The 18,760-nt window shown below is 40.2% G+C and overlaps 1 protein-coding gene across 1 annotated transcript in view; it reads right to left on the reverse strand.

Moving 5' to 3' along the window:
• Positions 1-3,276: 3,276 nt before the first annotated feature.
• Positions 3,277-18,760, reverse strand: part of LOC129247527 (uncharacterized) — a 28,875-nt gene continuing 13,391 nt past the window's right edge. The window contains exon 3 of the mRNA XM_054886680.1: positions 3,277-4,195. Within this exon, the coding sequence (XP_054742655.1) occupies positions 3,277-4,195 (919 nt within the window). The remainder of the gene's footprint in view (positions 4,196-18,760) is intronic.

An 18,760-nucleotide genomic window follows, 5' to 3' on the forward strand; every position in this document is an offset into this window, starting at 1 on the left:
CCATAACGTTCTGCTAATTTTGCATTTCGTCTGGCCCCTCCATCTACACTCCGCCATTCGGAGGTATTTTAGGGAAATTGTACTCTTGACTGCACCTAATGGTGTGAATACCGGTTCTGCAAGAGCGTTATTCATGGCAGATCCCCCTCTTGCCAGTTCATCTGCTTTTTCGTTACCTTCAATATTCCGATGTCCAGGGACCCAGATTAAGGTAACATTATGTTTTTCGCTCAAGGTGGAAAGGCTATTCCTACTTTGTTCCACCACCATTGAGGTTGTAGTCGCTGAATCCAGTGCCTGGATTGCAGCTTGGCTATCCGAGAGAATAGCGATATTGCTCTTAAAAGAGAAGTCTGTGATTAGTAGCCTACAAGCTTCCCCAATTGCCAGTACTTCCGCCTGGAAGACACTGCAGGTATTGGGGAGGCGCACAGATTTTTCAATTTTAAGTCTATGAGAATATATACCAGCTCCAACACCACAATCCATTTTAGAACCATCTGTATAGACTGTAGTGTCGAAGTTGTTTAATGAGAATCCCTTATTCCACTCTTCCTTAGATGGAAAGAGAGTGACAAAATTCCTATTGAATGTTACCGTCGGGACGATGTAGTCAGTCCTCACCGAGGTTAACTGAGTTTGCCGCAATAGTAGACTGGCATGACCATAAGTGTTTTCTTTCCAGCGGCCCGCTTCGTTTAACCTAAATGCACTCATGGTTGCCATCTTCTTAATATGTAGGTCTATTGGAATAACGTGTGTCAGTGCGTTCAGAGCCTCCCTTGGACATGATCTGATTGCGCCGACCGTTATTGCACAGGCTGATCTTTGTATTCTGCCGAGTAATTTGATGTTGTAATCTCTCCCTAGAGCTTTCCACCAAACTACCGAACCATACGATAAAATTGGTCGTATAACCGCCTTGTACAACCATAATGTATGCTTAGGTTGAAGACCCCATCTTCTTCCAAGCATACGTTTACAGGCATATAGAGCAATTTCAGCTTTCCTTACCCGTTCTTCGACGTTTAATTTCCAGCTAAGTTTGGAGTCCAAAATTACCCCTAAGTACTTTGCACTGGGTGAAAGTGAGAGGGTTTGTCCATTAATATTTGGTAGGGTAAAGCTTGGTACCTTGTATCTGGTGGTAAAGAGCATGAGTTCTGTTTTACGCGGGTTTAAACTTAAGCCACAGCCTGTTGCCCAAGAATTAAGCTCGCCTAACGCCCTTTGAATGATCCCACTGATCGTATTAGGACAGTCCTGACGCCATTAGCACCACATCATCAGCGTACGCCACCGCTTTTACCCCTCCTCTATTAAGTTTTATTAGGATTTTGCTAATCACACATAACCAAAGAAGTGGAGATAGTACTCCCCCCTGTGGAGTACCCCTGTGGACTCTCTTAGTTATGTTGATGTTACCCATATTAGCTCTAATGATCCTGGTTTCTAGCATAGAGATGATCCAATTGGTGATACAATTTTCCACCCCTAAGTCTATTAACGCCCGTTGGATAGCATTCGTGCTAACGTTATTAAATGCGCCCTCTATGTCAAGAAAAGCTGCCATCGTATACTGTTTGTTTACTAGAGACCCCTCTATTGTTCGGATTACCTCGTGAAGCGCTGTCTCCGTCGATTTGCCTTTGAGGTAAGCATGTTGTGCAGTTGATATACTAAAGCTCTCCAGCGAACTTCTAATGTGCATATCTAAAAGCCGTTCCAAAGTTTTAACAAGGAAGGACGACAAACTGATCGGCCTAAAGTCCTTCGCTGATTCATGTCCTCTTCTGCCTGCCTTTGGTATGAAGACGACCCTAACAAGTTTCCTGCTGTTTGGAATATAACCTAGATTTAGACACGCTTTGAAAATTTCCATTAGCCATGGTAGAATACTATCAAGAGTTTCCTGTAACATCTTAGGAAAGATCCCATCAGGGCCTGGAGATTTGAAAGGTGAGAATGATTTGATTGCCCATGCAACCTTCTCTTTCGTAACTATTACATCGACAAGATGCTGTGGGTCATATCGGCTCCGCCGGATTCTCCCAGCATCACTGTCATGGGTGCTACATCCCGGAAAATGTGTATCTAAAAGAAGTTCTAGAGACTCTTCCGCCGTAGAAGTCCAAGTGCCATCCGGCCTCTTGACCCAAGAAGCCATTGAATGATCCTTGGACAGAATACGGCTAAGTCTCGCAGAATCTCTGGTAGATTCGATAGAAGAACAGAAATCTCTCCAGCTCTCTTTCTTGGCGGCCCTGATTGCCTTCTTGTATTGTCTCCGACTTTCTCTATACAACTGCCAATTACCTGTTGAGTAGCTGAGATTGAAATTTGATCTGGCTTCTTCCCTTAATTTTGAGAGCTCATTGCTCCACCAAGGAGGATAGGATTTTTTGCTATATTTAATTGGACATGACGTTTTGTAGGCCCTACTGAATGTCTTTTCCAATGTTGTGACCCTACTCTCAATGTTTTCTGCGAGAGTGATTTGATGGATCGGAATCCTTCCTATCCTATTCCCTACTACATTTTTGAACCGTTTCCAGTTTGTTCTAAGTGGGTTTCGATATGGTAAGGGTGGATCTACCTCAAGATCCAGGTGGTAGAGGATCCAGCTGTGGTCCGAAAAGGACTTTTTGCTTGAGACTCTCCAATTTTCTACCCTCACTGAAGTATTTTCAGACAGTAATGTCACATCTATTACTTCCGCCCATCCTCTAAAGCTTTCCGTGCTTGGAAAGGTGAAAGTCGGGGTATTACCCCTGTTACATACTGTTAGGTTAGTATTGATGATAAATTCATATAGGGACTCACCTCGATCATTCGTTTCGGTACTCCCCCATAGGGTATGCCTCGCATTGGCGTCACATCCTAGTAGCAGGATACTGTTTTTGAAGTCAAGCACAAGCCTACGAGCCTCGTCAGGTGGTGCTGGTTGGTCGTGTGCCATGTAGATGGAGGCAATTTTGATCCTGACGCCGTCAGTAGCCTCCATTTCGATGACCGTCACATCCGATGAGCTGTAGGATGGGATTAAAAATACATTTAGATGTTTTTTTGCTACAATACATGCCCTGGGGTTACCCTGGGTCCGCTTATAGTACAAGTTGTAGTTTTTGAGAGAGAATCCGCTTACCTCAGTACTCCGCACTCTGGGTTCCTGTATCAGTGCGATGTCTACGTCCTCCTCCGATAGGAGAACGGCTAGGTTGTCCGTTGCAGTCCTGGAGTGCTGCAGATTGATCTGGACAACCTTGAGACCCATACTTACTGGTCGTTTTTAGGGGCGTCAAGCTGCATGCCCGTATGCTGCTCATTAGCGCCATCGTTTTGGGTGGACCCGGCTTCTTCCAGTTGCATGCCCATGAGCAACTCATTAGCGTCGTCAACCTCGTCCTGCTCATCCTCCGGATTTGCAGAACGGAATAACTTCAGATGCGCTTTCCTCACGCCAAACCGAAGTTTGTTGTCCACTTTTCCCAGTGGCTCAATACTCTCCTCCGAGATTTGGAGAAGGAAGGACACACTGTTCTTTTGCGGAGCCTCCGCTTTGATGATACTCCAGTCATCCATTGGAACAGTGCGGTTGTGTGCTTGCAGGTATGGTATTAACTGCTTAGCTTCGAACTCCATGTTCGGTATCCAGATACGAGCCCTTGGTCGTCTTGGGATCTCACTGGCTGGGATTAGTTTCAGCCTCAAACCTTCCCAGTCGCTCTGGATTTTGCTAATAGCGTTTTGAAGGAAATCAACGGAGAACTGATCGTCGCATTTGATCACCCTGTATCCACGGACCACCTCCATTGAATCATAACCTGGCACTTGACCTTCCGGGCTTGCCATGACGTGATCAACGACAATGCGAGACAGCCGTGCCTCGATTTCGGACCACCTTTCTAACGCAGGTTTACCGCGGTTCGTTAATTCGTCCACCAACGCCGTTTGCAGGTGATCCCGTGCCACCTCGTTAAACGCGCGTTTGGCTGGTTTGGGCGTCAGAGCAGTGTGAGACGTCTTGTGCTTTTTCGCAGTTTTACAGCCCTCGTCCTGCGAACGATTGCGTTTTACGGCTTCTGCCTTCTGGGTGGCCTGGAACGCCAGGTACTCATCGACCACCTTTTGGCACCTTGCCTTATCGGCCGCATCTTTGGGATGAGTTTTACCTTCGGCCTCATTTTTGCTTATTCTGCAAGCACAGGCGCGGGCCAAGCACACTTCCTTAAAGAACTACAGCCTTCATTTCTTTGAGGCCTTTATAGGCATCTGCTTGTGTGACTCTGAAGTAGCGATTGGCTAAATAAGAACGTAAAATGAGATAGTACTGATTTGGTTATAGTGCGCGTTGAGGAAAACAGAACATGTTTTTTTCTCTTCAAATACATGCTCGATTACTCGAGTAATCCTATGGACTTGATCAATAGTCGAATGTTTAGTGCGGAACTCAAATTGGTGCCCATGAATTATATTTCCTTCTTCAATTATTGTATTAATTGGTTTGATTAATAATTTATTCAAAATATTTGATAGAGTCGGTCGTAGTACAAAAGTTCGGCATGGCATTACTCCGTACGCTGATTTGTCTAATGAGATATTAATTAACTCAAAAAAGGGCGTCATCGCTAGAAGTCAATTTTCAACTTTTCCATATTTCATTCACCGAGCAAGCGCCGTCGCAAATGTTTAGCCCAATAGCTTCAATTGCGATACTATATTGTGCGGACTGATATCATACAAGTTGCATGTAAAAAATTACCATCCCTCTCTGAATTTTTAAAAATATTAGAATAATTACTGTCAACCTATTACTATACTCGCAGAACCATAGGAACTTATACATATATATTAACAGCCTTACAAAAAATCTCACGAGTTGACAAAAATTAATAATTTATTGCTTTAATAAATCCAACAATTACTCCTTCCACACAACCAACACGAAAGGCGAAGGACGTATGAAGTATGGATCATTTTTGCTTTTGAGATTGACCACGAAAGGCAGAGAGTTTTTGTGCATTGGTATTTAAAATTGTTCAGCTTTAGAACAAAAATAATCAACTGAGTAAAGAATGAGAGATATACCAGAAATCAGTAATTTATTCCAAGGGAATATAATCGTTTTCTGAACGGTGAGAAGCTTATCCGAAATATAAAAGGTGCTGGAATAAGAGTTAAAATCTTGACATATTAGGTTAGGTTAGGTTATGGAGGTAGCCGGTCTGTACGACCAACTCTAGATAGACCTGACAGGTCCGTTATGATACGGAAGCACGGATACACGGAAACCTCATTTATTTCTCTCCATGGAACCATTTTGTGCCTCTTACCGAGCGCAGAATTGGTCCCATCCCCACGCCAGACGGTTTCGTAAGAGAATTGAAAAACTATCTACCTACGACTTCGATTTTAGCTAAGGCTCGGCAAATGCAAAGGAAACGCTCAACTGTACAACTTCAAAAATATTCATGGCAAAAAAACTCCTAGTACTCCAAACATCGGTTATACAAGCCCTGACCTCTCTTGAGAGAGTAAGCAGCACATTTGCCTTTTTTTGTTTATTTGCGGTCTTAGTAGCCTAACTGTTACGCATGTGCCTTCATCTCTCCGTGACCTATTGGTCTCTTGGATAATGCAGTTTTTGTTTACTCGTGGCCAAAGGTAACTCAATAGTGCTTCTGTCACTGAGCAGTTAAATTAGTACCTTTCCTGGCTAGCTCGTCGGCTTTACAATTTTCTTCAATATCTCTGTGTCCCGGAACCCAAATAAGGATGACCTTCAATACATCATTAATATCATTTAGGTTTACCCAGCATTTCTGTGCAATCTTTGATCTTAGTATAGCCGCATTCATTGATTGAATGGCCGACTGGCTATCCGAGAATATATTTATAATAGGCTGCATATTAAGATGCATAGCCACTTCTTTTAAAGCTAATATGTTTGCTGGATAGACGTTACAGTAGTCTGGTAGTCGAACGAATAGTTCAAGCCCTAATTCCGTCGAAAATACTCCTTAGCCAACCCTACCGTCTAGCTTGGAACCATCTGTATAGAAATTTATTTTCCCTCTTCTCCATGGCCTTCGTGCTTGCCACTCTCATCTTGAGCGTATGCTCATCTTGAAGAGTCAGTCGAAGGTATGTCTAGGAAAAAAATAATCTATTCGTGATCGAAATGATTTTTTGGGGTCGTAATTTGTTTCATTTAATTTAACAAAATATGCCTGGTATCATAAGCTCCAGAGAACTTTCAAAAGAAGATTTCTTAAAGCACACTGTGACTCATTGCAGCAAGAGAACTGAACCATTATAACTTTATTCAATAGCTTTTAAATCTTTACATTACTTCTGCTGCTCAATTTTTGGCATTCTTAAAGGTGCCGGGGATTCAAAGCTGGCTTTGCTTGCTGGACCTGTTTTGCTTGGCCTTGAAAACTTGTATGGCCAAACGGGCGTTCTCAACGCGGTCATAACAATCAGATGATTCGTGAAAAGAAAAAGGAAACAGAGATGTTAGCCTTATTCAATAATCCATAATACACATTTGACTCATGATGTTGACTAGAAGCTGTGAAAAAATATTGCTTTTAATAGTTTTAATAGTAAAAATGTGCAAGATAAAAACGCCAATCACGCCAACGACAAACGTTTTGGGTACACGAATTTAAATTAGAGCGACAAAACCATGGACACTTTCAGCAAGCTTGCAAGAGACGAAGAATCTATGCTTTTCAATGGCAGTTATTAAATTTTCTTCAAAGATTTTTGAAAAGCAAATGTAAATAAACAATCTCTCTTTTCCGCCTAAAATTCATAAATTAAGCTAAATCAAATCGAAATAAATGAATGACAGAGGTATTCAATAGCTAACTTCAAAAGCGCTGCAATAGAATACTGAGCCACTTTAAGCTTCGCCGTACTTCAAGCGCTTCAAGAAAAACTACCATTTGGTCTCATTTCATATATATTATCTCAGAATTTCTCTATTAATTTTTGATAGTTACTAAAGTCAAGCGAGCAAAGCCAACCTGCATTGAGCCTGGAACTTAAAGCTCACACTATTGAAAAATGCAATTCAGGTAGATTTCTATGAAAGAAAAGCAAATGTTTAAAACATTGAACGCATTTGCAGAGTAAGCTCATCTTGCACACTACACATTGCGCCCTCCGTCTGCCGCCTTGCTTACTATACAGTTACCAATTTAATGTGATTGCCTTGATTGCAAAGAGTATCCACCACTAAATACCATACCGTGGTAGCACATCTATGCGTACACATGGTATCTATTTCTACCTTAGAATTTAACCATTTAGCCATTACAACTCAATACTAGGAATTTCATTATAGGTCATTTTAACAGCATGAATAGTGAGGCCCCAGCTGAACATAAACTCTGTACATGGCTCGATTTCATTTGTGTCCATGTTCATGAGTATGTATGTATGGATGTGTGTACGTATTTATGTATGAATGTGTTTATGTATGCAGTTATTCATGTAGGTATGTATGTGTACATAGTATAAATACAGAAATTTACTGATTTTTGAGTTATAAAAGAGGTGGAGAAATTTCAGTTTACTCAATTGAAGTTTTAAAATAAATAAATAAAAATTTATTAGCTAAGGAGATCATATATATTTATGTGCATCTAACTTTTTATATCGACATACAAAAGCATAAAAATGTATAAAGACATGAACATGACATGAAATTGCAAACTTTGTATGCATAAACGTCTTTGAAAAGAAAAATTAATATTGCAATTGAAACTAATAGGAATTTTAACTAACTTTTCCCAATCATTTTTTTTTGTTTAGTATATAAAAACAATGTTTGTGATTTTATTATGTTAAAAAAGTTTTGCAGACGCAATTGATTAATTAGGAGAAATATGTAATATAAGCACAGAAGAGGAAAACAATATTTTCATTGCTCTCGGAAGATATCTACAGTCAAGGAGCTTGAAATTATTAGGGCGCAACTAAGATTTAGGATGTGACCCATACTATACTTGTTCCTAGTGACTCATATACTTGATGGGATACAGGGTTCCTGGGTAGCACATCTAGAACGAAAGAATCGCATAAGCAGACTAAAGAAAATATGAATGATTAATAAACAGTGACTTGTGTGCCTGAATAGAGGATCTTCCGACCGGATATTGATATTAGCGAAGATAACGTTGCCTTTCATTCGGATACAGAATATTACACTGTCATTGTTAGAGTAGAGTTTGGTAATTGAAGCCATTTCCACATAAGGGTAGGTTAGCAGGAGTAACTCCAGGAGTACGTATCAGGTCACTCCATAAGTTCGTGCGTATTTTACCCATAATTTCACTTTTGTACGATTTTTGCATACAAAAAATTATTCGCGAAATATAACGGAACTATTTATATTTTCTTTGATATATTGTGCATTCAACAAGTGATTTTAATCGCGGATAGAAGCACGTGTTGTTAAAAAATAAAATGGAATCTTCGAACGCGTATAAGAGGCATATTTTGAATTTTTTTATAAAAGTGATAAAAGTGCCACAACTGCTGCTACAGAAATAAACACTGTTCACGGAGAGGATGAGTAAAACGACTGCGCAAAAGTGGTTTTCAAAATTCCGAAGTGGTAACTGCGACGTAGAGGATGCCTCGCGCGCTGGTCGGCCTGAAGTCTTTAACTCCGACGCCTTGCTCGAACTCGTGGAAGCTGAGCCAAATTTGTCAGTCGATATGATAGCTCAGAGGTTAAATTCATCGCATGGAATAGTTTACAGTTCATAGGTACCTGGTTCAGTTGGGAAAGGTTTCAAAGCTGGAAAAATGGGTTCAGCATAGACTTTCCGTCGCCAATCTTCAGCAGAGAGTGAATGTATGTTCTCAGCTGCTGCAACGGCTTGAAAATGAAAGCTTCTTGAACCGTCTCGTTACTGTTGATGAAAACTGGGTCTTTTACAATAATCCTGTGCGCAAACGCCAATGGTTAGATAAAGATGAAACACCAGAACCGCCCCCTAAAGATGGCCTTCACCCCACGAAAATTCTCCTGTCTAATTGGTGGGATATGGCCGGTATTGTTTATTATGAACTTCTGGAACCAAAGCAGACGATAACTGCTGATTATTATTCCCATCAACTATCAAACCTGAATGAGGTACTTAACAAAAATCGGCCGTCCTTAGTGAATACACGCAAAGTTTTGTTTCACCACGACAACGCAAGGCAAACATTAGGCAAGCTGAACGAGCTCGGATGGGAGCTAATGCCGCATGCACCATACCCTCCGGATATTGCACATTGTGATTATCACCTTTTCCGTCCTTTATATTATAAAATAGACTCCGTACTCTAAGGTTTAAATTGTTCTGCATAGGTAGCCATATCAACTTTGTTAGCGGCGCTAATACTGACATTGAGTACAGAATAGCAAAAGCCAGATCATCCATCATTCGCTATGTCTAAAAGCATCTGGTACTCTAAGAAGCTAAGTACCAAAACAAAGCTAAGGATTTTTAATTCGAATGTGAAGTCTGCACTGCTGTATGGCTGCGAAGCGTGCTCCGTAGCGGTTTCTAGAACAAAAGGTTCGGTTAGGTTATACTGGCTGGCTGAAGCCACGCAGGGACCATTTTGTTCAATAGCAATACCAGATCAGAGCACTATTTAGGGAAACATACATCACTCAAGATGCGCATACCGTTGGCGTATTTTAGAAGACGCTCAAGCTCCAGTTCAGGGATAAGTTCTAGCCTTTCAAGATCACAAAACGCTCCAAACTTTTATAAGCCGCTGTTTAAGAGCTATAATACGCAAACGGTGGCCAGATAACTGGATTTCTAATGATGAGCTGCTTACTCGAAGCGAATACAGGCCGGTTGAGATTAAAATACGGGAACGAAAATGGCAATGGATAGGCCATACAATCCGTAAATTTGCGGCTAACACCAGCAGAATGTTCTTAGACTGAAATCCGCAAGGCTCACACCAAAGGAACGTAGAGACAAAGCCTCTTTAAAGAATTCACGACATCTGGCGACTCGTTCACTTGGCCGCAGATAAAATCAAAAGCTGCAAATCGACCCCAATGGAATTTAATTTTATATGCACTCAGCGTCCCCAGCCGGCGCGATAGTAAGGGATAATATTGTAATAATAATTTCCTCCATGGAACATTTTTTTTTTTCAACTCTTTATTAATTCATGCACTCAAAGGTTAACTAAGAAACACTTAGTAAAAAACCGTAAACTCAAAATATTAACAAACGCCCATTTCTAACTGTCAGGGCTTGGCTAAAGTTTTATTAATAATTAGCCTACCCTTTAATTAAAAATAAAAGGAATTGAGTCCTTAAATTAACATTTAAAAAAACGCGGATGGACAAGGAAACACAAAATTTATTCTTTAATGAGCTTTAAAATCGAATATCTCGAAGACAATTAAGTCTTGTGCATCATATTATAGATAGATGGATAGATTTGAGGTTTGCACTTCGACCTCATTGCCTTTCGTGCCCTCTACTCATCACAGCATCTCATCCAAATCCACTTCCCTTATTAAACTTCAAAGAGAGCTAAATTGAGCTGAGCATTTATGCCTTTTTTCTAGCTGCAACCAGCCGATATGTCTCAATCTTCTCCGCGCTATAGCTCTATAATCAAGAACTCCGTGTACTGCAGTCACCGGGAATTGATGGCAGACAAGAGTTAGTGGAACATATTCAAATCCTTTGCAGATGACTGCCCAATCTGCAATGGCCTGCGAGTAGGCCCGTGAGCATTCCCAGTTCATTCTTAGGGAAGATTATGAGTTTCCTAAGCTTTTGGTTGTAGCCCCCATGTAAGGTTTTCGCATGGCATGGCCCCAAAATTTGGTGTCTCTCTTAGATTTAGTTCCTCACTCCTGAGATTCTGCTTGGTGATATATTTCCGCAAAGCAAGGAAGAGTTCATAAGGTGGCATGCAAGCAAATATGCGCTATGGGTAACTACATGGGAATTGTGTTGAATACTTCAAAAGCGATGGACAAGCATTACTAGGCAAAAAAATACACAAACTCCAGAACAACTAGCAGAAGCATCTAAGCATATGTAGCCAACGTCTTTTTCTTGCAGAATTTTCGATTCCTGTTTTTATTGTCATTAAGATTTCGCAAACATTGTTGCACACCTAATATTTGGCCACACAAAGTTTTACAAAAGTAATACCTTTGATAATACTTATTTACTTTAATTTCTGATTTATAAACTACGCAAAAAATGTCTGCCCCTTCCACATGTCGCTCATACGACCAGGCGCACCTGAACCCAACTCTAACATTTTTGATTATTAAAACCTTTCACACAGAAATATATAATTTACTTGAAAATCAGGTTAATTTTGAAAGTTTGCCCAACAACAAGCACAACAACACTACTACGCTGCACACTAAACTGTTCTAAACAGAACCGCTGTCCAACACGAACATCAAAAAGTTTTGCACCAAGTTGCACATAATCGCTGATGTGGCATGTTTAACCAGGAGAAAATGAAAACTAAGTGCAAACTTTAGCACAAAATATGGATATGTTCACGAATTGTGCACAAAGTGGACGAAAATTATTATTAGTCGAAAATTGTGTAGATTATTTTGCTTCATGGGTTTCAACGAATTTTTTTATTCTATTTTTTATTTTGACATTTGTTTAGTGTTAGCAGTTGAAAACGTTGTCAACTGCAGCACGAGAGCAAAGTGGTAAATGTTGAGGAAAAATAACAACAACAAAAAAAAATAATAATAAAGTTATAAGCGCACATAAGTATGCTAATTTGCTAACAAATTTGTGCTTGCGCCTGTGAGTGGTTGGCTGGATTTTCTGCACCGAACTGAATATTTCTAAAACTGTGAAAATATTATAAAAAGCTGCATTTCAAAAAGTTGTATGCTGCAGACAAAATGTCAGTGTTTAGAAGAGGGTAAGGTTTATTTTTTTGAAGGTTTTTTTATTTTGGGTAAACTTCAAATGTCACCTACAAATGATGGATCTGTGTTGCGGAAAATATGCAAGCAAATTATGATTTAAGGCAGGTAAGTAGTTCGAATAGCGGCTTTTCTAGGGCACTAAAAATGTGTGTAGCGAAAATTTCGGTTTATATTAAATTGAAATATGAGCAAATAAAGCTTAATAAGAACTCAATGCTGAGTTGTAGGCAAATCGACTGTTAAAGGTAGCTAGTCAGCGAGAGAGAGAGAGAGAGAGAGAGAGAGAGAGTGATTGGGGTTAACATACCCCAACTACAAATGAAGAGACGTACATTTCTATGCTTGGTTGCAAATTCTTAATACAAAATGTAAGAGATAAAATATATGATAAATAATATATCTCTATACCGTCATCGAATGGTAGACATTTTCTATAAGAAGTGGGGTTGTCATCGTAGTTTTCAATGGTCTATCGAAGCGAGCAGTTTATAAAAAAAAAATGATATTATGAGTATATCCAATTCTAATCGACCAAAAGTTAAATTTTTAGCCAGTTTGGTGAGAAAAAATATGAAACTGTAGTTACTGCTATGAATATTCTTACAACAACAAGACCAGGAAATGTAAGAATGTTTCGCGAATATTTTCCGGTGACTCAATGAAACAAAATCCCGAAAGAAGTAATTTGCGGTGCAAGTCATAAGCCACAAAAATTATTATCTTTCCCCCGTAATTCACGTGATCAGACATGATAAGCTTTCTGAACCTCCCAAATCCTATAGGCCAATCAGTCTTACGTCTTTTATGTTGAAAACCATCGAAAAGCTACTGGACTGTTACCTAAGAGAGAAGATTATCTCGATAACCCCAATCCATAAGCTGCAATTTCCATATCAAAAAGGGAAATCCACAGTTACAGCACTACACACAAATGTTCACGATATAGAAAAGGCCCTTGACTTAAAGCAAATAGCCCTTTGTGTTTTTAAGGGCATTGAGGGAGCGTTTGATAACGTGAACATTCAAGCAATAGAACTGGAACTCTCCAATAGGGGAGCCGATCCAGCAATTGTTGAATGGGTAAGCAACATGGTAAACCAAAGGATGATCACAGCCCCTCTGGGACAAGTTACCCTAAGTGTTACAGCCGCGAAAGGATGTTCACAAGGGGGGTACTATCGTCATTACTCTGGTCTGTCCCGGCTGACGCTTTGGTACAAACCCTTAACAATAAAGGGTATAAAACAATAGGGAATACAGATGACATTTCTGTAATAATTAAAGGCAACCATGGGAACCACCTAAACTGCTGCCGTTTAAGCGCTTTTAAATCTACCACCACTACCCGTAGCAATACAAGAGGAAACTACTATGCAAGCACTCTCTTTTCATATGATCTTACTGGACACCTCAATCTCTTGAATAGGGTTCAACATGCAGTATGCATAACCCAGGCGAATGACCACACGGAACCCGTACTCAATTTTATAAAGAGATATAAGGTTACCTTCCCGTCTAAGGAAAAGTGAAACACTAACCAAACATGGATAAATGGTGACTTACCAAAATGGGGAATAGTGGGGCCCAGGGCTCACAAATCCCTAACACTAAGTATAGATAACACGACTCTCCATGCAGAGCTCTTCGCCATAATGGAAACAGTGGAAATCATGCACCATCATTTTGAATTTTTTACTTCAAACTATAAATAATTAATTACTTGATTTTAGTTACTTTTTTAGCGTAATCTGTAAACCCCAAAGTATTAATTGTCCCACTGGGACTGAAGATTTTGAAATTTGTAAAAAAAGGAATAAAATAATGTAAGGGTACATATAACGAACAGTCCACACTTCAAATGGCACCTTTGACCTTAAGGTTTTCAAGGAAGTTTTCAATGAGGTTCTGGTATAGTGCCGGCTGAATTTGATTAACGAGGAAGAATATCTTTTTTAGTGCACAAATAAATTTAAGCTTATTGAAGCATAATTTCGTTTTTCTTTCAAAGAAGTTCGAAGCAATAATTTAAACGGCGTCACACACAAGGTCTTGATGTACAATTCACTTCACCAGATGGTCTCCATTGGGGTATTGCCTATAAGACAGTCATGTCCAAAGTAAAAGGTCCCCAAGCTCCTCAACCAACTTGCCCAGAACTGCTTGAAAAGGTGGTCATCTCACTCTTCCCTCCACAGGAGGAAAGCAGCAGAATTTATACGTAAGTGAGAGAAAATTATGAGATTCAGGCGGTTACAGTGCCAGAAGTATTAAGCACATTGGCGCGAATTAGTGACAACAAAGCATCTGGGCCCGATGGCATACCGAGTGCGGCATTTAAAGCGAATCCGGCCGTGTTTGTAAACCTGTATATTTTATGCCGGACCGAAGGTACATTCCCAAAGAGGTGGAAAAAGCAGCGTCTAGTATTATTACTAAAACTGGGAAAGCAGCCGGATCAGCCATCGTCATACAGACCATACAGTGTATGCCCGATACCGTTGAGAAGATATTCGAAATAATGTTAAGTGAAAGATTACGGGAGTATTTGGAGGGGCCAGGAGGTCTCTCAGACAGTCAGTTCGGTTTTCGTAGAGCCAGATCTACTTTTGATGCAATAGGGATGGTAGTTGATTTGGCCAAAAAGGCTGTGCACATAGACAGATTGCAACATGTATGTAATGATGTCATAACAAGAATACAAAGGTGGTTGAGTAACGCCAGCCTGGAACTAGCTTCCCAAAAAACAGAACTGGCGCTGATCAGCAGAAGCAAGCAGGAAGAAAAGATGTCAATATCAGTTGCATCGTGGCATGTACATAGATGCCAGACTAACATTCAGGGAACATCTTAAAGCTGTTAGTGTGAAGGCGACAAAGGTTAACAACGCACTTATGGACATGCTACCGAACATAGGAGGACCACAGGGCGCCAGGAGAAAAATTCTTTCCACTGTGACAGACTCCATAATGTTGTATGCCTCTCCAATCTGGGCTGGAGTAAAAAAGAGCCATTTTAAAGAACTACTGCAGGTCAGTGAAACAAGTTCGTTGAGGATCGCATGTGCCTATAGAACGGTGTCGGGCGATGCAATCTGCGTCATAGCTAGCAAAATGCCTATAAACATCCGGGCAAACAGAATAGGTTGTACTGCTTGCAAGATATGAAGCCGACAGACGAATTCAAGCAAGCAAAATGTTCTACCTCGAGAGTTGACTGGCAATCAAAGTCATCACAAGGCCGGTGGACTTATAGGTTGATCCCACGGACTAACGAGTGGATCTGTCGAAAACACGGAGACGTTGATTTTTTCCCAACGCAACTATTAAGAGGACACAGATGTGTCCAAAAATATCTGTATCGCCTAGACTTAGCTGGTAGCCCTTATTGTCCAGAGTGCTTGGACGAAGAGGAGACAGTCGAACATGTGGCCTTCTATTGTAGCAGGTTCGTTAAGGAACGCGAGGACCTAGGTAGAACAACTGGTGGGTTTCTGACTCCCATTAACCTAGTCCCACAAATGCTTGAGTCGAATAAAATGGAGGCAGCGCAAGTTTTTGCAACTCGAATTATCGTGGAACTTCGCAACATTGATTGGCGGCGAAGGAACGACTCGAGACGAACGCGGCAGCAACCACAACTGTCGCATTGATAAAAAGCAGCAAGACGAACAGTAGACGAATATAACTGACGATTGAGCTTATTGCTCACGATGGCCTCCAGACGTAATTACCAAAAAGGTAGGATGAACCGTCGGACTTTTAGTGGCGTTAAAGTCCCACACTGACTAAGGCTTTCGTAAAAAAACAAAAAATCAAAAAACAATCTCCACACGACTTTGGATTTTATATTGCAATAAGTACTTATTCATAACTAAGCCGCTACAAATACATGACATCTCTTAAACAACAATGTTGTTAGTTAGAAATGCAAAAACTTGCGCGAAACTAGCGCACTTAATGCGACACCCATTACTAAAATACATACTCCAAAAATAATAACCTTACCATTTTATTACTCTTAGCCACTAACCGGAAATGTCTTCCTTTGTGTGGTCACCACTCACATCTCAAACTACTTTTCGTTGCGGTGCTAACTTTGTTAGCCTTTGATGTTGGAGCTCGACAATGTTTGATGTCATTCTGTTGTTCGTTTTAAGTAGGAGCTTTTTGATTGTTGCTTGAGGGACGACTATGCATAATATACTCCCGAATATTCAACATGTGTGAGAGAACTTCTTTGTCAAAAATGTGTGCATGTGAGTTTGCTCAACTCTTTCTTCTTGACATACCGCAAGCCTCACTCACAAGCTTTGCCCGCAGGCTGACTTTAGTTTCTACACACACACACACACACACCCAATCATACATACTGAGTGGACACTATGACTGCTAAACCGACCAACTGTCAAACCGCAACAAATAGAAACTCTTTTTAGTAGGCTGTCGCTTACACAGATTTTGCTGGAATGGAGAGAAAAAGCGAAAAATACAAAGCAAACAGGGTCACAAAATTTCTATTCAGTTAGTAAGCGAAATAATTTGGTAAATAAAGCAACACTTTCATTAAAAAAAAACAAAATAAATATATTACTGGCTTCAACTACTAGTAGGAACAATCAGTGTATTGGTGAAATACATGTATAAGCGAATTCCATTACCATTTCACCAATAAACTAATACTACAATAATTAGAGACACGAAGTGAGGCCAAGCAAAATTTCTTATTCTTCCCTTATATGATTTTCAAAACGTTATTCAACAAAAATTTCCAACTAGTACCCAAGCAGTGTCACGCGCCACACATACCCACACACATACTCACGCTTCCACCATGACTGGCCATCGATATAGGCTTGGGTTGTAAAATATTCCATTACACGTCGCCGCATCCGTATAACTGGGGTGTAAGTGCGTTGGTGCCACTGCCCAAAGCCGAGTTTATTACCAGCACGTCGTAACGGTGATGCAAGACTCAAATGTACACACGCACACATGCAACACACATTTCAATGCAAGCAGTAGAATGCGAATAAACTCACTAACATTCAGTGTTGCCATATGCTTATATATATTTCCGAAATCGTCAAAAAATGCCTTAAGAATCGTCCTTATTGCTGTAAAACTTTATTATCAAAAAATTGCCTTTTTCGGTGTATTCAATTTTAAGCAACAGTATTTAAAACAAAAAAACAGTAATATTATTTGTTCTTTGTAAATCTAGAAATTCATAACTTTTTACAGGCCATGGAAAAGGGCAGTCACCACAATACACCACTGATGGCGTAGTCAAAAACTTATAGGAGTTCACCTCTCCGCATTCACATAGCTCCGAGTCGATGGCACGAAACATGTGTAAGTAACTGTCATCGTAAATGTGGCCAAGCAATATTCATTGATAAGTTTTTTATCTTTAACATCGATCTCACAATGTTTTAGCCAGGTCTTTGCTGGTAACTTTGTGAAAATTTGAGCAAAAAGGTTACGTCGATTACTTGCAGCTGACGAAAATCCATCGTGCCATTCAGAGCAAATGCTACGAGGGGTGCCTTTTATATGTCGGGATTAGAAAACACAAACAAATTTTAATCATCGAAAATCACCTTGTCGTTTTTCAAAATATTCTCCATGAAGATCTATACACTTTTGCATACGTTTGAACCAATTGTCGAAGCACTTTTGCCACTCTGAATGAAGTACCTCCAAAACATGCATTCTGAATGCCGCAACCGCTTCTTCAGGTGTCGAAAAACGTTGACCTCTCAGTTTGTTTTTAACGTACGGGAATAAAAAGAAGTCATTCGGTACCAAGTCAGGACTAAACGGCGGATGACCCATTAATTCGATGTTTTGGGTGCTCAAAAATGCAGTTGTTTGAGCCGATGTGTGAGAGCTCGCATTATCCTGGTGAAGAGTGATCCGTCTTTGGCGATTGGTTTTCTTAATTTCTTGGAAGACAACTGGCAAACAAATGGTTGTGTACCACTCATAATTTACTGTTCTGCGTTGTTCTAGTGGTATGGTTGTGACATGTCCAGTTTTTCCGAAAAAACAGGCGACCATTTGCTTGGAAGTGCTTCGTGCGCGAACAACTTTTGTTGAATTTGGCTAATCTTGAAACACCCATACAGTCGACTGTTGTTTACTTTCGGGCTCATACGCGTAAATCCATGATTCATCACCTGTCACGATGTCACAGACGTGTTTCGAAGCCCCGCGATTGTATTTTTTGAGCATTTCCTTCGACCAATCGACACGAGCCTTTTTTTGAGCGATTGACAAATTGTGTGGGATCCAAGCAGAACTAATTTTTTGACAGTCAAATGTTTATGCAATATTGAATGTTTGCTGGTCCCACTAATGCCTAAGATTGTCTCAATCTCACGATAGGTTACATGACGATCTTGCAATATCAGTTCGCGCACAGCATCAATGGTTTTCGGAACAACAACTGATTTTGGACGACCTTCACGAAATTCGTCTTGGAGTGAACTACGACCACGATTGAATTCACCATACCATCGATAAATACTGGTCCTTGATGGAGCTTCATCACGAAGAAATGAATTAAGTTCATCCATGCAATGTTGCTGAGTTAATCCACGTCGAAAGTTGTAAAAAATAATCGTCTGAAAATGTTCACGATTTAATTCCATTTTTGGACCGAGATGAATCTTTTAAGTTACTTTAAACAACACAAATAGCGCTGGTATTTCAAAACGTTCTGAGTACGTAAAGGCCAAAAATATCAAACTTTGCGATACAGCTGTCAGTTGCCAGATTGCAACACTATCTGCTGCTTCTT

This window comes from Anastrepha obliqua, chromosome 5, assembly GCF_027943255.1.
Source record: "Anastrepha obliqua isolate idAnaObli1 chromosome 5, idAnaObli1_1.0, whole genome shotgun sequence".
NCBI classification, from domain to species: Eukaryota; Metazoa; Arthropoda; class Insecta; order Diptera; family Tephritidae; genus Anastrepha; species Anastrepha obliqua.